Here is a 23,972-nt window from a genome sequence, read left to right on the forward strand (position 1 = left end):
CTAAAAGACGAGATGTCACCGCACCCACAGCATGACTCGGAGGAAGTACTGGCCATCCAGGCTGGCCAACACTTGTGGGCGATGACCTCTAAAATCCCTGTGCTGAGCCTAACCCCAGCTGGCTATGTGGAGGTGGGGCCTCTAGGGGCTAATTAGGGTAAGAGGAGGTCCTCAGGTGGGGATCTGAGGGGGTAAGGTGAGGTCCTCAGGTGGGGATCTGAGGGGGTAAGGTGAGGTCCTCAGGTGGGGATCTGAGGGGGTAAGGTGAGGTCATCAGGTGGGGATCTGAGGGGGTAAGGTGAGGTCCTCAGGTGGGGATCTGAGGGGGTAAGGTGAGGTCCTCAGGTGGGGATCTGAGGGGGTAAGATGAGGTCCTCAGGGTGGGGATGTGAGGGGGTAAGATGAGGTCCTCAGGTGGGGATGTGAGGGGCTAAGATGAGGTCCTCAGGTGGGGATCTGAGGGGGTAAGATGAGGTCCTCAGGTGGGATCTGAGGGGGTAAGATGAGGTCCTCAGGTGGGGATCTGAGGGGGTAAGGTGAGGTCCTCAGGTGGGGATCTGAGGGGTAAGATGAGGTCCTCAGGTGGGATCTGAGGGGGTAAGGTGAGGTCCTCAGGTGGGGATCTGAGGGGTAAGATGAGGTCCTCAGGTGGGGATCTGAGGGGGTAAGATGAGGTCCTCAGGTGGGGATCTGAGGGGGTAAGATGAGGTCCTCAGGTGGGGATCTGAGGGGGTAAGATGAGGTCCTCAGGTGGGGATCTGAGGGGGTAAGATGAGGTCCTCAGGTGGGGATCTGAGGGGGTAAGATGAGGTCCTCAGGTGGGATCTGAGGGGGTAAGATGAGGTCCTCAGGTGGGGATCTGAGGGGGTAAGATGAGGTCCTCAGGTGGGGATCTGAGGGGTAAGATGAGGTCCTCAGGTGGGATCTGAGGGGGTAAGGTGAGGTCCTCAGGTGGGGATCTGAGGGGGTAAGATGAGGTCCTCAGGTGGGGATGTGAGGGGGTAAGATGAGGTCCTCAGGTGGGATCTGAGGGGGTAAGATGAGGTCATCAGGTGGGGATCTGAGGGGGTAAGATGAGGTCCTCAGGTGGGGATCTGAGGGGGTAAGATGAGGTCCTCAGGGTGGGATCTGAGGGGGTAAGATGAGGTCCTCAGGTGGGATGTGAGGGGGTAAGATGAGGTCCTCAGGTGGGATCTGAGGGGGTAAGATGAGGTCATCAGGTGGGGATCTGAGGGGGTAAGGTGAGGTCCTCAGGTGGAGATCTGAGGGGGTAAGATGAGGTCATCAGGTGGAGATCTGAGGGGGTAAGGTGAGGTCCTTAGGTGGGGATCTGAGGGGGTAAGGTGAGGTCCTCAGGTTTGGATCTGAGGGGGTAAGGTGAGGTCCTTAGGTGGGATCTGAGGGGGTAAGATGAGGTCATCAGGTGGGGATCTGAGGGGGTAAGATGAGGTCCTTAGGTGGGATCTGAGGGGGTAAGATGAGGTCCTCAGGTGGGGATCTGAGGGGGTAAGATGAGGTCCTCAGGTGGGATGTGAGGGGGTAAGATGAGGTCCTCAGGTGGGATCTGAGGGGGTAAGATGAGGTCATCAGGTGGGGATCTGAGGGGGTAAGGTGAGGTCCTCAGGTGGAGATCTGAGGGGGTAAGATGAGGTCATCAGGTGGAGATCTGAGGGGGTAAGGTGAGGTCCTTAGGTGGGGATCTGAGGGGGTAAGGTGAGGTCCTCAGGTTTGGATCTGAGGGGGTAAGGTGAGGTCCTTAGGTGGGATCTGAGGGGGTAAGATGAGGTCATCAGGTGGGGATCTGAGGGGGTAAGATGAGGTCCTTAGGTGGGATCTGAGGGGGTAAGATGAGGTCCTCAGGTGGGGATCTGAGGGGGTAAGATGAGGTCCTCAGGTGGGGATCTGAGGGGGTAAGGTGAGGTCCTCAGGTGGGGATCTGAGGGGGTAAGGTGAGGTCCTCAGGTGGGGATCTGAGGGGGTAAGATGAGGTCCTCAGGGGGGGATCTGAGGGGGTAAGGTGAGGTCCTCAGGTGGGGATCTGAGGGGGTAAGATGAGGTCCTCAGGTGGGGATCTGAGGGGGTAAGATGAGGTCCTCAGGGGGGGATCTGAGGGGGTAAGATGAGGTCCTCAGGGTGGGATCTGAGGGGGTAAGATGAGGTCCTCAGGGGGGGATCTGAGGGGGTAAGATGAGGTCCTCAGGTGGGGATCTGAGGGGGTAAGGTGAGGTCCTCAGGTGGGGATCTGAGGGGGTAAGATGAGGTCCTCAGGTGGGGATCTGAGGGGGTAAGATGAGGTCCTCAGGGGGGGATCTGAGGGGGTAAGATGAGGTCCTCAGGGTGGGATCTGAGGGGGTAAGATGAGGTCCTCAGGGGGGGATCTGAGGGGGTAAGATGAGGTCCTCAGGGGGGGATCTGAGGGGGTAAGGTGAGGTCCTCAGGTGGGGATCTGAGGGGGTAAGATGAGGTCCTCAGGGGGGGATCTGAGGGGGTAAGATGAGGTCCTCAGGGTGGGATCTGAGGGGGTAAGATGAGGTCCTCAGGGGGGGATCTGAGGGGGTAAGATGAGGTCCTCAGGTGGGGATCTGAGGGGGTAAGGTGAGGTCCTTAGGTGGGGATCTGAGGGGGTAAGATGAGGTCCTCAGGGGGGGATCTGAGGGGGTAAGATGAGGTCCTCAGGGTGGGATCTGAGGGGGTAAGATGAGGTCCTCAGGGGGGGATCTGAGGGGGTAAGATGAGGTCCTCAGGTGGGGATCTGAGGGGGTAAGGTGAGGTCCTCAGGTGGGGATCTGAGGGGGTAAGATGAGGTCCTCAGGTGGGGATCTGAGGGGGTAAGATGAGGTCCTCAGGGGGGGATCTGAGGGGGTAAGATGAGGTCCTCAGGGTGGGATCTGAGGGGGTAAGATGAGGTCCTCAGGGGGGATCTGAGGGGGTAAGATGAGGTCCTCAGGGGGGGATCTGAGGGGGTAAGGTGAGGTCCTCAGGTGGGGATCTGAGGGGGTAAGATGAGGTCCTCAGGTGGGGATCTGAGGGGGTAAGATGAGGTCCTCAGGGGGGGATCTGAGGGGGTAAGAGGAGGTCCTCAGGGGGGGATCTGAGGGGGTAAGGTGAGGTCCTCAGGTGGGGATCTGAGGGGGTAAGGTGAGGTCCTCAGGTGGGGATCTGAGGGGGTAAGGTGAGGTCCTCAGGTGGGGATCTGAGGGGGTAAGATGAGGTCCTCAGGGGGGGATCTGAGGGGGTAAGATGAGGTCCTCAGGTGGGATCTGAGGGGGTAAGGTGAGGTCCTCAGGTGGGGATCTGAGGGGGTTGGCATCCTTGTAAGCGGGAGGTCAGTGGGCACTCTCTGTGCACACCAGGAAAGGCCAGCCGGGGGGGTTAGGCAGAGGCACCTTGGAGCCTGTGGCCCTCGCCAGCAACCAGCATGGGCCCCTTGACCATGGGCTTCAGCCTCCACAGCTGGGAGAAGACGGTTCGGCTGCTGAGCCACCCAGCCCGGGGCACTTTGTCACAGACAAGGCAGCAGAGGATGTGGACCATCATGGCTGCTGGTGATATCAGATGGCCCAGCCGTGTCCACGGTAGCTCGACTGCTCTCAGAGGGTCACCAGGTGCCTCCCAGGCCACTCTACTCCTGGGTGTTCCCCAGGAAATGGAAGCGCATATTCAAGCAGACTTGAGAGAAAACGTGTCCCATACGTGGAGAAAAGATCAACAGGGACTGTCCTTGGGAAGCCGAGACATCAGACCTCCCAGCTAAGACCGACGGCGACTTTGAACGTGTTTAAAGACCTAAAGGAAATGCAGAACCACATATCACCAAATAGAGAGTGTCAACAAAGAAAGAAGCCATTTAAAAAGCAAAGTCTGACGTGGAAAGTCCAGTAACTGAGACGGAATGTTCACCAGGGGCTCATCAGCGGAGAGGAGCGAGTCGAGGCCGGAATCGGCAACCTTGACCACAGGACTCCCACCTGGTTCAAGCAACAGAAAAGCAGAGAATGGAGAAGCCCAACAACACACAGCGGAGTCCCGGAGGCCGAGGAGAGAGGATGGCAGGAAGAACGTCGGAAAAGCGATGGCCGGGACAGTTCTGAGGGAAGCACGACCCTGCAGGTCCACGGGAGACCTAAGTGGGAGGACTGGGGCCCCTCAGCACACGCCGCACCATCAGGCCTAAGAGCGCACGATACAGAGTCTTGATTACCAAAGCAAGAGAGCGGCCAGCCACACCAGGGCCCCTCCATGCCACACCAGGGCCCCTCCATGCCACACCAGGGCCCCTCCATGACACACCAGGGCCCCTCCATGCCACACCAGGGCCCCTCCATGCGCCTGACAGCCACCTTCTCCCCAGAACCCTGAGGCCAAGCGGTGGGAGAGGAAGCCTGCCCAAGGGGCAGCCCCCACGCTGCAGCGGCCCCTCAAGGGTGAAGTGAGGGACAGCAGTGGAGCCACAACAGGCCAGCACACACACGCTCTCACAGTTGTTAGCGGAGGCTGGGACGCGCTGCAGGCTGTGTCCCTGTGTCTCTCTGTTTGTGCCTCCAGGGGAAAGCACGTCCACGTGGAAACCTGCCCACGAGGTTCTTCACGCAGCATCCTTCACAGTACCCAAAAGGCCAGCGCAGCCGGCTCACCAGCGGCAGGTGGGCAGAAAGTGGCGGCTTCTGCAGGGGAGTGTCCATAGCCACCAAGAGGCGTGCACCCTGCCCGTCTGCACAGGGACCCTCCAACATGGGTATGAGGGAAGGCTCCAGGCACGGTCCATGGCTGGATCGGAAGCGTCCCTAGAGGTCCATGTGTTGAAGGCCAGGCCCCAGCTCATGTGCACTGGGCAGTTGTGGAGCCTTAGGAGGCAGCGCCTCACGGGGGAAGACGGGCCATGGGTGTCCCTACCAGGCCTCGGGATCCTGGATCCTCCCCTACTCTTGGCTTCCTGGCTGCCACCGTGGTGTGTGGTGCCCACACAGGCCCAAAGCAAAAGGCCCAGTGACTGTCACTGAAACCTCTGGCACATGAGCCAAAACAAATCTGTTTCTTTATTAAGTTACTGCCTCAGGCATTTTGTCACAGTAACGGGAAATGCATAGAGGAAGAAGGTAGATGATGGCTCCAGGGTTGGGAGGGCAGGAGCTGGAGGCTGCTACTGTGCACTGGACTTTCTGTTTGGGGGATGAGGAAGCTCTGGGGAAGATGGTGGTGCCTCCACTGAGTGCCCCTGAACCAGGCCTTCGACAGGTTGAATTCTAAGATGTGTAAATCATTTCTTTTTTTCCTAATTCAGTAAGAGATGATTTTTTTTTAATTTTCTTAGTTGTAGATGGACACAGTACCTTTACTTTATTTATTTATTTTTATATGGTGCTAAGGCTCGAACCCAGTGCCCCACACGGGCCAGTCGAGCGCTCTACCGCTGAGCCACACCCCAGCTCCAAGACATGATCTTTTTGAAAAAATGGCAACTATGATCAAAACCACACACCAGTGCCAGCCCAACCCTGTGCTGTGTGGTCCTAAGGGTGGCGCTGCTGCCTGCCAAGGAGGACAGTCCAGCAGCGCACCAGGCACGGGGCTCTCCTAGGACTTGGGCCCCTGGACCCTGCGCTTCCCCCGAGGCTCTCAGCAGCAGCCCCGCTTGCCCTGCCGGACGCCCGTCTGACTCCCTGGCATCTCGCCCGGGCGGCAGCCTCTGGCCGGCGCCCAGCCCCCCTGCGCCCTCCGCAGCCTCCCAGCCCCCACTGCCATCGATTTCTAATTCTGAGTAGAGTGTGTTTACAGTGTCATAAGATGGATCCGTGCCCTGGCGGGGCCCACAGGGACACGGCAGGGCAGACGCCAGACTCCAGGTGAGGCCCGGGCTGCCTGTGGGGTCCGGGGTGCAGGGGAAGCTCCAGCCCCTTCCTGGGTCAGCAGGGCTGGTCCCGGCAGAGGTGGCCCCTCCGGTTGCACCGGGGTAGTCCTGGCCAGCTGGGGGCCGAAGCCCAGGGTCTGGTCAGCGCGGCTGCCTGCGCCCTGACCTGAAGCTTGACGTCCTCTGGTCCTGAGCCCAGGCAACTGGTCCCCAAGGCATCCTGCAGGCGGTCAGCTTTCCCTCGACGCCTGCCCTGGGGAGATGGGCCAGCACAACAGCTGGACTCTGGCCGCCCCCTTCAGACACTCGTGGGGGCGTGGGAGAGTGCTGCTGGGAATCCAGGAGGCCCCGTCCAGTCCCAGCCTGGCCTCGAGCCAACTGCCTCCTGGCAAGCGGGCCCTGGCCAGGCCGCTCGGACAGCATGGAGCTAGAGGGGTGTCAGTCCCGAAGCCCAGCTGCTCTCGAGGCCTCCTCTGAGCATCCCTGCGAGCTGCCTGGCCCCGCTGACCTGAGCTGCGTGGCCAAGATGGCGTTCTCCTGCTCCAGCCCTGGCCTTTCTCAGTCTTCCCACCTGGTCAGCCTCTCCCACCTGTGCCCTGGGCTCCCACTGCCACCTCCTCACGAGCCACCAGGGACAGCTGCCAACCTGAGAGGGGAAGCTGGGTCATCCAGGTCATGCAGCAGAGGGGCCTCAGCCAGATGGAGTCCCCCCGAAGGCAACCCACCTGTGGTGACGACTTCAGCCACAACCCCAGGACGACTGGACCTGAGTCCCAAGGAGCCTGAGCCAGAAGACCTGTTGGCAGGCCTGGGTCCTGTCCCACAGAGGCCTGGCCATCACAGCAGGGCCAGCAACTGGACCACGTCCACCTCCGTCCTGTAGCTCGCCATTTCCGGCACGTCGTGTGAATAGGGTCCTACGGTGCAGCCTGGCGGGCCTGGGCTCCTCATTTGGAAAGGTGTGTGAGACCCTTGGGGGGCCTTCAAGCCTGTGGGTACCAGTGTGTGCCACTGTCACCTGCTCACAGGCCTGAGCTCCCTCCAGGGTTAGGTGACTAAACAGGGAACCTCCGCACAGGCTTGCAGCTCCCGGGCCACAGGCGGAGGTTGCTCTGGTGTCCAGGCCCTGACCTGGGGCTCTGCTCAGGAGGAGGGTGGCCAGCAGCCACGCCCTGACCAGACGTTAGCGGACAGGCTGGCAGCCTCACTGGTGCAACTCCAGCTCCTCCTGCTTCCCCAGCGCCCTGCAGGACCTCGAGGCGGCATCCTGGACCCTCCTCTCCCACCAGTGTCAGCTGACTCTGCCTGTCCCAGGGACTCCTCATCCAGAGGTGAGCGCATTCGCCCAGGTGATCCAGGACGACCTTGCTTGGAATCCCAGAGCCCGACACACCCTCTGCCCCACAGGCCACCTCTGCTGTGCCAATCAAGTGAGGTGCAGGGTTCCGTGAATGTACCTTGGGGTCATTTTCCAGCCCCCACACAGCAGAGGGCTTCTGCTAGGCAGGGGACACTGGCTCTCCCAGCTCTGGTGGGAGGCGTCCCACTGACCTTCCAAACCTGCTCTTCTGTTTTCCCAGCTAATTCTCAGGCACCAGGGTGGCAATGATGTCACCAACAGCAGTGACACATTGGTTATTTTTCTTCAGGACACTGCCCCGAGGAGGATGGGCTGTTTACTTTGAGGTGATGTGCCAAGAGCTGGAGACGGGTTCCACACGTCCTGAGACCGCTGCCTAGGAAGTGCTGCTGACCAGCCTCCTGCACGCAGAGTGAAGTCCATGCCGAGCCAGCTGAGATCCGTGAAGTGACCACCAGCATGGCCGACACTCTGCAGAGAGGTCTTGTCATTGTCTTGTATTTGGAGTGCCACAGACTCAGGGCTGGAACCCTCATGAGAGTCCCCATCTGGTCACAGAGCACCGTGTTGGCTGGGCAAGGAGAGACGTGTGACCACAGCTGACTGACTCGTTAACGAGTCAGTGGGGACAGGAGAGGAGGTAGAGCCACACTCAGCACGTCACCTGGGCCACAGCCCTCGGGGCTCACCTGGCAGGCGGCAGACGCGGCCGGGCGTCTTTGGCACAAGGTGCTTCTCCTGGGGATGCAGGGGAATGTGGGAGGATGGGACTCGATACTGCAGAGCCAGGGCCTGTGACATCTGCTGTGGCCACGATTCCAAGTCATGGTGCACTGAGCCGTGAGCCCCACAGCTGGCCTGGCTCAGTGACTGCCCAGGGGACAGGGTGAGCTGGACACATCCCTGTCGTCACGTCAAGAGAAGAGGATGTCTTCACAGTGTTTCCGAAGACAAGAAGGGCTCTTTGGAGCTTTGATTTCTTGGAAAATACCACACACAGCAAAGATTGGCACACTGTTGCAGAGTTTGCACATATCACACAATGACGGGAAATGTCCTGGCCTGGGACATTCTCACTCAGTGGACCCTGAAGCTTGCAGAGAAAGGCAGCAGAAGGGAGCTCAGGCTTCTCTTCCAAAGACAGACACTCAGATCTGTCGCGTTCCCGGTAGCTAAAACACTCAGGGTCACTCCAGGGAACCTGGGCTACACGAAATAACCACACAGAGACAGAGAGACCTTTTTCTTTGGGGGCCCTGTGATGGCTCCTCTGACCTTAGGGGTCCACAGAAAGACAGAGCAAGCGCAGGCTGAACCCTTTTTCGAGGAGAAGCCATTCCAATGAGGCCAGGGGTCAGGGTTCAGGGGGCAGAGTCTAGCTTCCTGATGTCCACTGTCAGCAGGTTGACTGACGTCTAGGAAGGCCACACCCAAAGGCAGAGCAAGAGAAGGGGACACACAGAGGGCGTTTCCATGGGACATTCTATCCCAAACAAGGGTTCAGCAAGGGGGTGATATCACAAAGGAACAGTGAGCGTAGCTTGACCCCTGGGGCTGCAGGAAGGTGCGCCTACGCATGAAGACACATTTTGCGACATTTTGTGACTTCCAAGATCAGGGCAGCCATCTAGAGCCACTTTGATGTGGCCAGATCACTTGGAAGTGACCAACAGCGCCTCGACCGATCAGAGGATGGAAATGCTGGTCACCTAGTGTGATGGCCCCCCACAGATCCATGAGGGACTCTAGTTTTGAAAGCCCGGGTGCCTTATCTGCCATGTGTCCTTGGGAGCCGTGCCTCCCAGGTGCACCAGAGCATGGGCCAGGCTGGACCATGGATCCAGCAGTCTCCAGATCCACAATGGCTCATTTCCATCCAGGCTCCGTGCCCAGGAGAGGTGACAGGTCTTAACTGTGGTCCTGACCCCAGGACCAGGCCGGCCCCTGGCCAACCAAACACCACGCCTCCTACTGTGCAGGGGTGGGGCAGCAGGTGGCAGCCCAGTGTGGTTCTAGGAGTGACGTGGCAATAGCATCCGGACCAGCAGAGCGAGCCGTGCAGGGATTTCTACAGTCCCTGAGCCGCCTCAGCTCCTCCTTCTCACAGGCTTGTGTCCGGGAGGCCCCATCACTGGCCGACCCAGGGAGGCCCAGCTCACAGGCTCCTGAGCAGCCACTGGCTCCTGGGCACAGCAGGAGCCACAGGGTAAGCAGAGGCCTGGGGGCAGCAGTTCTGCGGTCTGTCCAGAGGTCAGCAGCACAGCTCTGAGCCTCGGCGCCCATCTACTTCCCAGTCTTAGGAAGCTGCACTCTCGGGGCAGCATGTCCAGCCAGTGTCCAGTTGGGTGCTGCCGCGCTGAGGATGGCCTCCTCTTGATGGGGTTTTTCTGGCTGCCAACCCCTGCTCACCCAGATGGCTCAGGCCCACCTGCCACCCCTCCTCCTGCCCCGGGGTCGTGGGGCCTGGCAGACGTCAGGGAGGGCACACCATCCAGGTGCAGATGGCCCCTGGGCCAGGACCAGCTGGCCCCTGGGCCACACTGGGAAGGGAAGCTCCTGCCCAGGGCTGCGAGAAGCACCAATGTTGCTGCTCAGCCTCCTCCAAGGTGTGTTAAAAATGGGACCAGCAAGAGGCACCTCGTCCTCCGTGCGCCAGTGACACTGACAATGAGACTAAAAATAACAGGCGCTTCTCCTGCAGGCGGGAGTGCGAGCTCACGCTGCCTCCCGCACAGCGGCTCCCTCCCACACCACCGAGGGGCACAGAGCCAGGCAGCTGGAGCCGCAGAGCAGAGCAGGGCCCTGGGCCCCTGGACCCCCACAGATGGCAGCAAATCCCACCTGACCAGCTGGCGTCACTGCCCACGCACACTTGGACCCCACAAGCCAATGGTTTTTGGAGTGGACTGGGAAAGGGCAGTGAAGGGCCACTTGGGCCTGTCTTTCCTGCTTCAGAACCGCTCTGGACTTTCTCCTGGTGCCATTGGATGTCCCTGTCTAGTGAGGAGGCTGGCATGTTGGGGCAGTGGGCATCACCTGAGCAGCACCAACCTCTCTCTCCCCTGGCCCATGGCGGAGGGGTCTCCAACCTAGAGCTAGGGCCACAGGCTCCAGAAGCTCCAAAGTCCCTCCCCCACAGGTCAGGAGGCCGGGAGCAGGGGAGGTAGTCCAGTGGGTGGTGTAGGCCAGGTGAGGCCCCCGCCCTTGCTCCCCACCTGTTCGCCATGTCAGGTTTTTCCTGAGAGGCTGTTTGTTTGGCGTGTTTTGTTCTAAAAATAAAGTTAGTTTCTTTTGACAAGTGGCTCCTGATTGTGCCCAGCCAGACTGCGGCATCTGGTGGCCCGTATGGGGATCGAACCCGCGACCTTGGCGTTATCAGCACCCTGCCCTGTCGGGACATGCCCCAGCAGTGCCACCTGGGAGCTCAGGGCTTGCACAGCCTAGACTGGGGCCCCTCACAAGTTCCTCCCAGTGGAGGGGCTGAGAGCCTCCTGCACTCCTGCACCTGCCCACTCCACATTCCCTGGCCACAGCTCCAGCACATGGACCTGGACTTGTGGGACTTGTGAGGCGACAGGAGGCACAGGAATCTCAAGCCCAGAGAGCACCCAGGGCACCAGGCTCCTCCTGTCTCCTCCCATCTGCCAACGTGTCCTCCCTGCAAAGTGGGGCAGGGCCCGGGAGGAGGTCGCAGAGCCACCTCTAGATGGGGTCTCTCCACTGGGGCCTGGCTTGGAGACAGTGGAGTCAGGGTCCCCTCCAACCAGCTGCTCTGGGGCAAGAGCCACGGCCTCCATGCAGGCAGCAGCTCTGTCCCTGCCACGCCGGCAGGGCCCCATGGCATCCACATTGCCCAGTCTCTGCCCAGGCCCTCTGGACAGGACCTGGTACCCAGAATGGGGGAGGCACAGGAACCTCAAGCCCAGAGAGCACCAAGGGCTTGAGCCGGTGTTGAGGGATGACTCTTGCTGAGGGTCACCAAGGACCCCACCCACCCTTCCTCTGGCCCTCAGGAGACCAGCCTGCCTCCAGTTCCCTGGCCATCTACTCCCAGGCCAAGGAGAGAATGAGGCCCTTGTGTGGGGACAGAAGCCCCTGCAGGCCAGGGTGTGCAGACAGGGCCCCGTCCAGTCGTGCTCCACTGTCCCAGGGTGGTGGCAGCAGCTTCTTGTCTCCCTTCCCCTCCCAGGAGGCGGGCAGCTCTGCCAGCTGTCTCCAGAAAGTGTTTGTGATCTGACTCCTGGAAAAACCATCTGATTGACAGGCTCCGAGAGATGGGCAAACCCCACTGCAGGGCAGGAGGCAGGGGTTTCTTCAGATCCCCTGCCAGGCTGGAATCCAGCACTAAGTGGGGACATGAAGGGCCCTGGAAAACTCAGAGCACGTGGGTGTCCGGCTCCCATGGGCACTGATGCCACAGAATCTTATTTTGTAGGCCCCTGCCCCAAGCAAATGGAGGCCTTGGTCCAGGAGGTCAAGTCCAAGGGGGTTAGGGATATAGCTCAGTTGGTAGAGTGTTTGCTTTGCATGCACAAGGCCCTGGGTTCTAATCCCCAGCTCACACACACACACAAAAGGTCAAGTTCAAGAACAAAAAGGCTGCCCCCCAACACACACACACACACACAGGGGCAAAAACAAAATCTACACACACGCATGCTCGCACACTCGCTCATACAGGCATGCACACACCAGCCCTGTCTCAGCACTGTGGGGTGTGTTGAGGACCAGTGGCTAACGAGTATTGAATAACTGAACACAAGGGACATGCTGCTAGGTCTCACAGTCGGATGGGAGTCCTGCTGTAGCGCAGCGATCGGCAGAACGCATCCACTGCCACCTCCACTGGCCACCCCATGAGCATCACAGTTGCCCAAGCTCTCAGCACCCCTGCAGCCCACAGCCATAGGCCCACAGGCCACCAAAGGGCTAGATCTGTGTGTAGGAGGAACGGCCTCTGAAAGGGACTGGTCTCCCTGCTCCATCGCAGCACCAGCCAACCAGGACACACCTGGACAGTCCCCTTGCTCTGCCCCTGCAGCATCCTGAGGCTCACTGCAGCTGAGCTCTGTGACCCTAAGGGTGGGAAACTGCAGCTGGACCTCAGGGCCCTCTCGGGACACTACAAAGAGCCCAAGGACACAGGCCTCACTGACAACACCCCATCTCAGTGTGGCCCTGCTGCCTGTGTGGGTCACACACGTGGGTGGGGCCTCATCAAGGTGCCAACATGGAGGATGGCTAACATCAGCTGCTCCTGGTCTATCTCTGGTCATCTGCAGGGTGCCAGGGCCTTGACCTGTTGAGATGTAGGCTTGGCCCTCCCCACAGATGGTTCTAAGTCTGTGACCCAGGAGAAAAGAGCCTAGGGTGGGTACACCTGTAGAGGTGTGCTCTGGGCAGAGATGTCACAGTGAGGAGGTAATGGGAGCAGGAACCCTGGTGTCCTCCAGGACAGGGGTACAGTGCCCTGAGAGAAGCAGAGGTGGCCCTGGAATGCAGCAGCCAGGCCCCTGGGTGGCCCCATGGCTCTGGGCCCCCACTCCTTGTCCTCACAGGGGAGGGCTGACTATAAACTGGGAGTCTTACGTGAGGATCTCCAAGTCCAGTTGCACCCCGTCTGGGGCCTGGCAGCTAGTGAGGCTTTGACTTCATACCCCTCCTCCTGGTGTCACGTTGCCAGGAGCTGAGGAGGGAGACCCTGCTGGGCTCTCCCTCTGCGGCCTGCCTGAGCAGTGGCCCTCTGGGCACACAGAGGCATGCTGCAGAGCAGCTGGCCATAGTTCTTGGCATGCACTCACTAGGCTGAGATGCTGCTCACATTTTTCTAGGTGTGTATAGTGGAAACAAAACCAAAATATTATCACAAGGCTAAGTTTGTTTTACAGCTGCTTATGATCTATGATGGTGCTTGTTTGAGCCTCATCTAAACAGCTTCCCGGAGCTCCCAGCCACTTCCACCCCCACACACACTCCCTGGCAGCTGAGTCTGAGGGTGACTCCAGAGGTTCTCCACGCAGCACCAGGGGAGAGAAGCCCTGGCCTGAGGGGTGGGGTCTTCTCAGCAGGAGGCTGACACCCTGAGGCTCCAGGCCTGGTTTTCTCCTGGGCATAGCTGGACAAGTTCCATTTCTTAGGGTTCAGATTGAAGGAGAAACTCATTTTCTCAGCAGGGGTGTTATCTGCCAAGGGCTTGGGATTCCTGTATTTGCTGTGACTAACCTGACCATGCGGTTCTGAAGCTTTGGAGCTTGTTTGTGGGAGGAATTTTTTTTTTTTTTTTTTTTAAGATTTCTTTTTTTTTAATTTTTTAATATTTATTTTTTAGTTTTCGGCGGACACAACATCTTTGTTTGTATGTGGTGCTGAGGATCGAACCCGGGCTACACGCATGCCAGGCGAGTGCGCTACCACTTGAGCCACATCCCCAGCCCTGTGGGAGGAATTTTGAAAAGTTCAGAGTTGCAAGCTGGAAAAACTTTAGAATGTTATAGCTTAACTGAAAATTCTGGTGGGAGCTCAGAAGGCCAGGACTGTGGACAGTAAAGACTGGGCTCATTAGGTTGCAGAGCAGAAATAGGACTCTATCGGAAACTGGACTATAGGCCATTGGTCTTATGTTCTGGCTATGAAGTTGTCTGCATTTTGCCCACATTCTGAGGTTTTCTGTGAGGTTAAATTTAAAGGTGGTGGATTAATTAATGTGGTGGAAAAAATTTCAAGGCAGCTCAGCATTCAGGAGGTAGTGTCGATATTGCTGGTGGCTTCTAGCCAAGTTTACTTTGATAATCAGGAGTAGGAGGTAGAGCAAAAAAAAAACTGAAAAACTTGCAGTGTGGCTAGAAACGTTTGAGTAAAACTGAGGCCAAGGAAGATATGGTTATTAAAGAAATTATAACTACTACAGAAATGCTAAGTACTTTACCCAGAAACAATAAGAGAGATGGTTTGAGGGGATCCCAGGAATTGGCAAGACCACACCCATCTAGGGTCAAGGGTGTAAAAGTAAAAATTCCTTTGAGAAGAGACCAGTGCACCCTGCATGAACAGGAGTTCCTGGCAAGTTGTCTCACTGTGCTTGGCTGCCCAGGCACTCAGAGGCTGCTGCAGCCATGGTCCCTGGAGGTGTGGCTACTGCTTAAGATGGAGGCAGACGCTAGTGTCGTCCATGTGATGCTGCTTTTGCAGAAATGCAGGATGCTGGAGGTGGGGGTCAGGGAGGATTCCACTGGGATTTCAAAGAAAGGCCTCAGAGGCATAAGCAGCCTCTGTTGACTTCTTGCTCCTGCATCAAGGCCACTGTGAGCCATCAACTCTGCTCAGCTCCATGTGGTCCTCACAGCAGGACCTAGCTCACCAGAGGCCACATCTGCAGACTAGTAACAAATGCACCCCACATACACACACCACGAGCTGGCAGGTGCTATGCAGAGCACCTCCCAGGGTCTTGCCTCCCAGGCCTCTGCTGGGCTCAGCCATGATGGGCAGGCACACAGCCAGGAAGTCCCTGCTTCCTAGGAAGGTCAGATGGGAACAAAGGCTGCAGGCGAGTCACCCATGAGCAGGGGCCAGTTTCCAAAATGAAGCCCCAGGAAGGAAATTCAGCAGGCTAAGGACTGCTCTGTACCCCGATGAGACCTCAGGAACACAAAGTCCCAGGGCCTGAGGAGTTGAACAGGCTCACCCCGAGGCCTGGCGGGGGAAACAGCAACAAGCTCAGAGCTTCTCAGCGGATGCAGGAAGCAGCTTGACAGGTCCCGCCTCTTCTGAAAATGCTGCTCCTGAACCAGGGGTCCACACTGAAAAGCCAACGCCTGGCCTACCTGGCAGAAGGCTTGGGTGAGCAGCTGGGGGAGGGGGGGCAGTGTGTGCATGTGTACACGCCCACGGCCATCCCAGGGAGGGCTGGTGGCACACACCTGGCAGTGTCCAGCTTAACTATTTGGTGGCTGTGCTTTTGGGCAGGTGTTTCTCCAAAGACTCTGGAAAATCCTGAGTGACTTCTCCAAGATCAAGGCCTGACGCAGCGAGGTGGGACCCAGCCAAGGGAAAGAGGGGAGTAACGGGGGAAGGGCTGCCCAGCCCGGTGCGGTCAGCCTATGGGGAGCAGGGCCCCAGGGCGGGGAGCCCCTGCGGATAGTCCACCATCTCTGCGAGCTGTGCTCCAGGTGCCCACCCCGGCTGGCTGTTTTCCCATGCCAAGACTCTGGACACGGCAAATCTCGTCACATAGTAGTGACACTGACAGTAATAAGTGGCACGTCAGAGATGGGCGAGGTGACCTACCTGTGGGTGCTGAGGAGGCAAGCCCCTCCCCAGACATCCTGACCGGGACAGGCGAGTCATCCAGACTGCCTGCCTGCTGCCCAGGCCTTCTACATACTCCACCCTGAGTTTAACCCCAGCCTGCGTCAAGGGCCAAGTTGCTACAAGTAAACCTTCAGCTCTGCAGAGACCCCCATCCAGGCCCAGATGTGCGGGGTCCCAGGAGGGGGCAGTGAAGAGTGGGCAGGACCGCCGGCAGCCCTGAAAGGCCTCTGCCTCCAGGATCTCAGGAGGCTCTTGATCCATGCAGTGATCCATGCAGCCAGGAGGGGTGGACAGGTCTGCAGTGGGGCAGGGGAATGGTCTCTGTAGGGGCCCAGAGGTGGCAAAGCAGACAGGAGTTCCCAGGAGCTGGAGGGAGCCCAGTGAGACTGCTGCTGATGAGCCACGTGCTCAGGGCCAGGTACTGGAGGCTGGGGTGGGCAGAGGCCCTGAGCCAAGCCACGGGTAGATGGGGCCTTCTGGAAAGCTGCAGGCTACCTGAAGGCGTAGGCTGGCCAGTGGGCTGCACCCAGGCCCCCAGTTCCACCCAGAACCGCCTGAGCAGGCCAGCCTTTCACCTGTCCTGGAGGGCCACCCCTGCTCCCCTCCTGGGGATGGCTGAGCGCCTCCAGGCTCTTGTGGAAGGCAGCCAAGGCCACAGGTCTTCAGATCTCAGCTTTCGAGAGCTTCAGCGTCCCAGACCCCGCAGACGAGAAGCCCCGAGCTGCTCTCACAACCTGAGGGGTCTCACACTGGACCCCGCCCCCAGGCAAGGGAGTGGTGGGCTGTGTCATGTGGTCACTGCCCAGCCCTGCCATCTGGCAGGACTGGGTGCCTCTGTACTCAGCACCCGCCCATCCGGCAGAGGTCCTTGACTCCTCGCTGAGCCCTGGCGAGCAGGAACAAGGCCGGGCACCATCTGAGGCTGAACACTGGGGATTCAGGTGCCAAGCCACCCCCCGAGTACAGGACAGATAGGCCCTGGAGCTCGATCCTGTCCCCACACAGGTGGCAAACCAGCAACCAGGGGCCCTCACAGTGGCCTCAGTATGGCCGCCCAACCTTACCTCCTAAACCCCGGGAGGACAGAGGGTGAGGGCCCCTGGCTGTGTCAGGGCCAGCATGCAGCCACATCACAGCTGGAGCCCAGGCCCCTGAGCCCAGGCCCTCAGGCTCACGGCCCTGGGGCAGCCTCTCCCCAGAGCCTGGCTTCCAGCCAAGCTCCCACCCCGTCCAGGACAGATCAATGGCTGGACCTAGCCTGTGCCCACAGAGGGTGTGGCACTCCAGGTTGGTCTAGTGCTGAGGAGGGGGCGGAGCCCCATGCATAGGTGGGGAGCCCAGTTGACCCTAGAGGGAGGTCAGGGACAAAAGCTGCCCTTCACTACAGAACTGGGGAGCACAGAGCCTGGAGCTGGTCATGAGGGAGGTCCAGGGAACCAGCAACAGGCCAGGGGCAGGGGGGCTCCCGAGCTCAGGCCCCACCAGGGCTTCTGTGCCAGTCAAGGATGTCCTGCACGTTTTGGCACTGATCCTTGCCCAGGCTGCTCAACAGGCCATGGACTGTCCCTAGCTGCGGCAGGAGGACCTCCTGAGGGAGTGATTTTGGAAGCAAGTGACTGAAGTCTTCTGACACCATCTCATGCCACATCTGTACTGCAGGGGACAGGTGCCCTCCCAGGGAATAGACCCAATGGCCCAGGCTCCACAGGGTCAGCCTCAGCGCCAGTCACAGCCTGGACTCCTCTCCACTTGGCTCCCTTCTGGAAGATGGGAGTCTCCTGCCCAAGCTGGGCCCTGTGGAGAGCAGCACCCCGGGCAACAGCTTTCTTGTCACGGGAGCATCCTGCCTTGGGACTTTGGGCCTAATCCTGGGCTAAGAAGAGACAGTTGCAAGGAGGTGGTCTTCCTCCCACTATCCCCAGGGCCAGGTCACTGCTTCTGGACACCTGCTGCCAGCCCCCTGCCACTGTGTGTACCCACTGGTTGTGAAAAGCACTTGCAAGACCTGCCACCTCATCAGGGGAACTTAGAGCACAGACCATGGCCTGCAGTTGAGGGCAGCCCATGGACATCCATGTGGTCAGTTCCTGCTGAGAAGGTCCAGACCTTGGTTTGTGGTCACTGGGTGGGAACTCAGGGGTCCTGTCAGGCCAACCCCTCCTGGGACCTCGTGGCCTCCAGGAAAGGTGTTGGAAGCAGGGCTGGCTGAGCAGTCAGGGCTGCACCCAGGCCCCCAACTCCCCACCCACCCAGAGCTGCCTGAAGAGATGGCCTCGACCACCCACTGCTGAAGAACCCTGTGGGCGTCTCACATCCCCTCAGCCCCGTCTCCACGGCTGGCAGGTGGAGCTGCGGGTGCAGGACGTCCCTGTGGTGCCAGGAAATCAGGGGCACAGTGGGGTCCTCTGCTCAGGGCTTCCTGGCCTGCATGCCCAGTCTGGCTGCAGGACAGACCCACTAGTGTCCTGGCCCTCGTGCACAGCCCCATGGCAGCATCACCAACCCCTGCCCCCGCCCCACTGACTACAAACCTCAAAGGGCAGCAGGGTGCACTGGACACAGCAGGCCCGCTGCCCTGGCCAAGTCTCTGACCAAGGTGGGGTCACGTGGTCAGGAACAGGGCGCTCCCGGGAAGGAGCTTTCTTCCCCTCGCTCAGCTCTCCTTGCTGCCCCACCTCCCTCCCACCTGGGGAGGGGACGCCAGTTGGGTGCACTGGATGGCATTTTCGCTGCTGACTGGAACCCCACGACTTGCACAATTCAGAGGGGAAAGGTCATCTGGATCAGGGCTTAAGGCTCAGCCCATGGCCAGCGGCTGCATCGCCCTGGGCTGGAGCTGAGGCAGAGCTTCACAGCAGCTGGACTGTGTGGTGGAGGAAGCCACTCGGCTCCTGGCTGCTGGACGGATCCACTGATGAGGTCAGAGTCCCCATGACCCAACCACCATCCCAAAGGCCCCGCCACTGGACACTGCTGCACCAGGGACCAAACCATCACACCAGCCCTGGCTAGAGGTGGAAGTGGACATGGCTGGGTGGGCCTGGAGAAAAGCTTTTACAAGAGAACAGAAGTAACCTTCCTAGTAAAAGTAACCCTTCCTAGTTCCTTCTTCCTCCTGCCTGGGATGTGCATGTGATGGCTGGGGCTTGCTCGGCCATACTCTAGAATGAGGACAAGTACGAGACAGTGGCGCCTGGGCTGCCGATGGCATCATGAAGTCTTGCACTGACACATCCACAGATGAGCTTCACGTGGGATGGGTCTCCTCTCTCCTGCAGCACGTGGCAGGGGCTGGACAAAGATCACACCAGAACAGATGGCTGAATGAATGGGGTGGAGCTAGACATGGCCCTGCCAAGGGACAGGCTTGGGCAGGAGCTGGGCCACAACTGGGCAGGCCAGGCTGCTCCAGTCAGATCCTGGGCCACGTGCCAGAGACGCCAGGGTCCCAGGAGGTGAGAAGAAAGGCTGTAGAGATCCTTCCTGCAGAGTGAGCAGAGGCCTGCCCTGTGCCCAGCCCCCAGTCACGCCTCATCAGGTAATGAGAACCAGCTCCCGAAGAGACCACCGCCTCTCCAGAAAACCCAGACACCAAACGACAAGAAGGCTTGTGGCTCACTCCAGGAGGTGCAGTGGGGGTCGTGCCCCAGCAGTCCTGACATGGGTCCTGCCTGTCACCTACTGAGGTGACTGGGGGACACCAGGGGAATCAGGATCCCTCCATGAAACCATCTCTCTCCAGATGAGAAACCAAGGTGCCTGGAGGCCTGTGTGTGAGCGTCTGCAGGTGTGTGCAGTATCTGGTGCGCACGTGGTATGGGTGTACCTCACTTGCCCTGGGTCAAGGGCGGAAGGCCTGGGGGTAGGCTCACGGGCAGGGAGCAGCCCCACACCTAGCACCTGGTTCCCCAGGTCTAGTGGGCCTGGTGGAAGCCTCCCCTCAGGCCTCGTCTCCCCACCAGGGAGGACAAGCCCCACCCCTGGGCTTCCCAGCCAGGGATGCCCGTCTCTGGCTCCAGAGCCTGTTTCTGGTGATGTGGACAAGAGGGATGAGGCCCCAGGCCCCAAAAGGCCTTGCAGGGACCCCAAAGCCTCTGCATCTGCTCCTTCAGGAAGAAACGCCTGGATTCAGAAACACAAGTGACTGCTCATTTTTCACCGAGTGACATCCTACAAAATTCTGACATTTCAATTTCAGTCTTAAGGAAGACTCAAACACAACCCAGCTCCAGGAGTGGGCCTGAAATCACTGTTTTAACTCACATTATTTTTACACCTTTACAAGAAAAATACAGCCCAACTGGGACTCGTTGACTTTACAATAGGGCCAGGGTCTATGGAGGAGCCAAGGCCAGATGCCCCAGAAGCAGGGCTTCAGAGGAAGGTAGCAGGGCCACCTCCTGCCATCTGCCAGCCTGCAGCTCCTCGCATCCTCAGAAACCCAAGCCAGGTCACAGGCTGCAGTGGAGAACACGCTGGAGGCTGGAGGCCCGGTATCCCGGGGAGTCACATGCAGGCAGGACCTGGGTGGCAGCCAGCACCTCCCAAGGTTTCGGATGATGTTATCACTGCACAAGGAACATTCCAGAAGCAACATGCCTGCTGTGTATTCAGCACTTGGCTCCCGAGCAGCACAGGAGCCTCCCAGCTTGGGAGCCGCGTCAGTGTAGGTGTCTTGCCCACCTCCAGCTGTGCTGGGGGCCACTGCCCACCTGCCCAGGACAAGTCTGGTGATGTCTCATTAGCCTTCACTCAATAGCCATGCTGTGGCCCAGGCTGGGGTGGACGAGCCAGAGACAGCCTCTTCTGAACAAAGCCTGTGTGGACAGGGTGGTCATGCCTCCGACCAACTTCAGTGTGGAAGTGTGAAGCCAGGCAGGCCAACCCCTCAGGGCCGGGGCACAGGCCCTGCTGCTTCCAGGCCACCCCCAGTGCAAGGTACAAGCTGCAGCAGTGCCACCTGGCCCCCCTCCACCTCCTCCAAGACCCCCTGCTGGGGTAACCCATCTGCTCCTCCTGGGTGCCCTAGTTGGCTCATGGCCCTGACAGCAGGGAAGGAGGCCAGGCTCTAGGTGGATGGAGACCGAGGGGGAGGGCTGCCGGGGACGTGGGAGCCAGGTGCAGGGCGCAGCCACCCAGCCCTCCACTCACTCACCCAGCAGCACCCCTTCTAGGTACCCTAAGTGCGGGTCTGTGCCCTCAGGAACCTTCAGGCACAGGCGTGCAGGTGCTCAACCTCAAAGAGAGAGTCCTGCCTCCCAGCCCAGCCCCTCTGGCAGGGCCCCTCCCCACAACCCCAAGCCCAGCTCTGCTGCACGCAGGTCCTCGCCTGCGTCACCAACACCTTTCTTCCCTGCCCCACCAAGCCATGTGTCACCAGGCAGGGATGGGGGCTTCTAGAACTGCAGGGCCCGCCGGACTGGTGGTGCTTGCCTGTAATCTCAAGAGGCTGAGGCAAGAGGATTAAAAGTTCCAGACCAGCCTCAGCCACTTAGTGAGACGTCATCTCAAAAAATAGGAAGGGCTGGGGTGCGGCTCAGTATAAAACGCCCCTGGGTTCCATCCATCCTCAGTACAAAAAAAAAAGTTCTGGTACCCAAGAAACCCCCAACCCAAGGACATCTTCAAATTTCATGTCCAAAGACCTCAGAATGTGACCAAATTTGGAAACGGGAGTCACTGCAGACCTGACTGGTTAAGATGAGACCACGAGGAGTGAGGCTGAGTGGTGTGCTAAGACCAGACAGACACAGGATATGGCTGGGGCCACGAGACACCCGGCTGTCAGCAACACCAGCAGCCAGAAGCAGAGGCGCTGTCCCCTGATGGCCATGCAGGGAGGACAGCCTGAGGACCCCAGGCCCTGTCCAGCCACAGGGAAACGTGCACTTCAGTGACATGGGTGTCCTGCGCCTGCCACGGCTGCCAGTGGGCACTGAACGCAGTTCCGACCTCAGCATCTGCCACGCACACACACGGGTGTACTGGGACGGGACCCTATCCTGGGCCAAGTGTCGTCATCTGCCATGGCAGTCCCTGGACGCTGTTCAGCAAGGGAGGCCCCCTGAGATGGGGGTGTGGAGGCAGAGCCCCAGGCTGCCTGAAGTCTGCCATGCTGCTCGTCAGGCAGCTGGTGACTGGGACATGGCTGCCAGAGCAGGGAGAAGGGCCTGCAGTGGGCAGAGGTTGCTTCCTGGGGATGGTGTGTCCCGGGTGCTGGGTCCTGGTCCCCTCACCTCCCTTCCCCAGACCTCCACAAGTTCCCTTCCATGGGCAGGTGCAGCCCAGCTCAGGACAAAGGGGTGCTGGGCAATGGCCTGGGCCTGCCTAGAGACCCCACTGTGTGGGCCCCTTCCTCCAGGGAGGCATCGTCAGCTGTCCCTTGCTGACAGAACCCTGGAAGAAGGAACTTGGAAGGAGGGGGCTCCTTGTGTCCCATCGTTTCACGCATGACCGCCTGGCTGCGCTCTGGGCCTGCTCACCTTGCAGTGGCCAGGGAGGTGACAGAGGAGAGGAGGGCCGGGGTCCTGACACTCCTTCAAAGGCCTGACCCCAGACCTGACCTCCTCCCACAGCACAGGCCTCTGGAAGACTAAGGTCCCACTCCAGCAGCACCCTGCCCGCCCTACAGGCGCCCACTCTCTAGGAGACATGTGCCTGCGCCTCCCCACTGTGCGTGGGCCAGTGCTGTGCGTGATGAGGCCTCCCAAGCAGGGTCTGCAGCCTCTGCCTGTTAGGGAGGCCCCATGGCCTTGCTGGGCCTCAGAGGGCTTTTATCTGCTATTTACCCTTTAAATCGGAACTCAGGGCTCCAGGGTCTATTCACGAAAACAACTGAACCGAGGCTTCTTCCCTTAACCTCACTGAAAACCTTCATATTCATCTTATGAAGACAGAGGTGACCCAGACCAGCTGCTGCAGCACGCTCAGACCCCAGCGCCCTCCACACGGGCGGCTGGGGAAGTGGTGGGCTACTTGGGGAAGAACAGCCTGACCTACCCTGCCCAGAGACCCTGCCTCCACGAGGTGCCCCAGCAGCACAACACTGGGTGACAGGTGCTCTGCTCCTGTGAAGAGAGAGGCAACACCCCACTCTGTTGGGCGACCGAGAGGCCCACGCAGGCAAGGGGGTGCCCGTTTAGCTCCTCTTCTGTTAAGTCTGTCCCATGTCCCAGGACCCTGGCTCCTATCCTTGTTCCCAGCAAGCTGGAGGCTGGCTTCACAGCCTGTGGTCTGCTCTCCCAAGTAGGACTCCCAAGGTAGCCCTGGTTTCCAGGCAGAAGACAGGGCCCCCAGCCCTGATAGGTGCATCACCAGAGGTGGCCACGGGCCAGGACAGCCAGGTTAGACAAAACATTGAAGACCAGGAAGCCAGGAGCTCTCTCTTAAAATAGCACATCATGAATACACCTTCCCCAGGAAGACACCTCGGGCTGTACCAACTATCACGAGGAAGACATGGCCACCTGCAACCCAGCCACCGAGCCCCACTGAGCTGTGTGCACCCTCACAGGCCTGTCCACAGTGCCCATCTGTTCTTGTCACGGACAGCCTCTGTGCAAGGCCATCTGTGCCCAAGTTCACAGAGCACAGCTTGCAGCCCACAGACGATGAGGCCCACGTAACGATGAGGCCCACGTAGGAGGGAGGGCGGCTGCTGAGGGAGAGCCCACGGGGTTGCACAGCACCGGGGACCTGTGGGCTGCGTCTGTGGAGGAGCTCACCAAGCAGGCGCTGTCCTTAGGCCTTCCCTGTGATCAGGGTCACCTGCAGTGAGATTCCTTCTCCAGATGTGCTGTGGCTGCAGCAGGGCATCGGTGGTGCCTCTTGGTGATGTCCAGGTGGTCTGAGTGCAGGCCTGGCAAACCCACTGGTGTCTACCACAGGAGCGTGGAGCCCAGCCTGGGGGTGTGGCTTGTCCTGAGGGGAGGTGGGGCAGCTGTCCCAGGGTCAGCCCAGCTGTAGGAAATGCAGGAGATTCCAAAGTGGAAGTGGACCCATGGGAAGGGCCTGGTGACGCATAGGAAGGAATCCATGAAGTCCTCCATTTGTTCTAAAGACTGCTTTCAAAGACCTGGGAGAGGATGTCCATCTAGGCTCAGGGGACAGTCAGAGGCAGATAGCCCTCTCTGGGCACCTCTGTCCATATGTGCGTCCCTCAGAGCTCACAGCACACCGCTGCCCTTGTTAGAGCTGGCTGCCACCTTCCAGCTGCATCTGGTGAGCCAGCTGCTGCCCTATGGCCAGCAGGGGGCTGGCTCTGTAGGCTGGGCTGGTCAGCAGCTCTTGAAACCGGGTCCTTTCTTCCTCACTGAAAGAATGGAGACCAGAGGTCAGCAGGTAGCAGGGCAGGAGTCCCCTTAGGCCCCGCAGAGAAGAGAGCCAAGGGCAAGCTCTCAATACCCCAGGACTGACCTCTCCCCAATCCCAGACACTGGAGTGGATACGTGGAAC

The 23,972-nt window shown here is 59.5% G+C and overlaps 1 protein-coding gene across 2 annotated transcripts in view; it reads right to left on the minus strand.

Annotated features, from left to right (window-relative positions):
• Positions 1-19,745: 19,745 nt before the first annotated feature.
• Slx9 (SLX9 ribosome biogenesis factor) overlaps positions 19,746-23,972 on the minus strand; it is a 42,177-nt gene continuing 37,950 nt past the window's right edge. For both annotated transcript variants that reach the window (XM_027922235.3, XM_027922234.3), the window contains exon 6: positions 19,746-23,829. In XM_027922235.3, the coding sequence (XP_027778036.1) occupies positions 23,706-23,829 (124 nt within the window). In that variant the 3' untranslated portion in view covers positions 19,746-23,705. The remainder of the gene's footprint in view (positions 23,830-23,972) is intronic.

Source organism: Marmota flaviventris, chromosome 8 (assembly GCF_047511675.1).
Source record: "Marmota flaviventris isolate mMarFla1 chromosome 8, mMarFla1.hap1, whole genome shotgun sequence".
NCBI classification, from domain to species: Eukaryota; Metazoa; Chordata; class Mammalia; order Rodentia; family Sciuridae; genus Marmota; species Marmota flaviventris.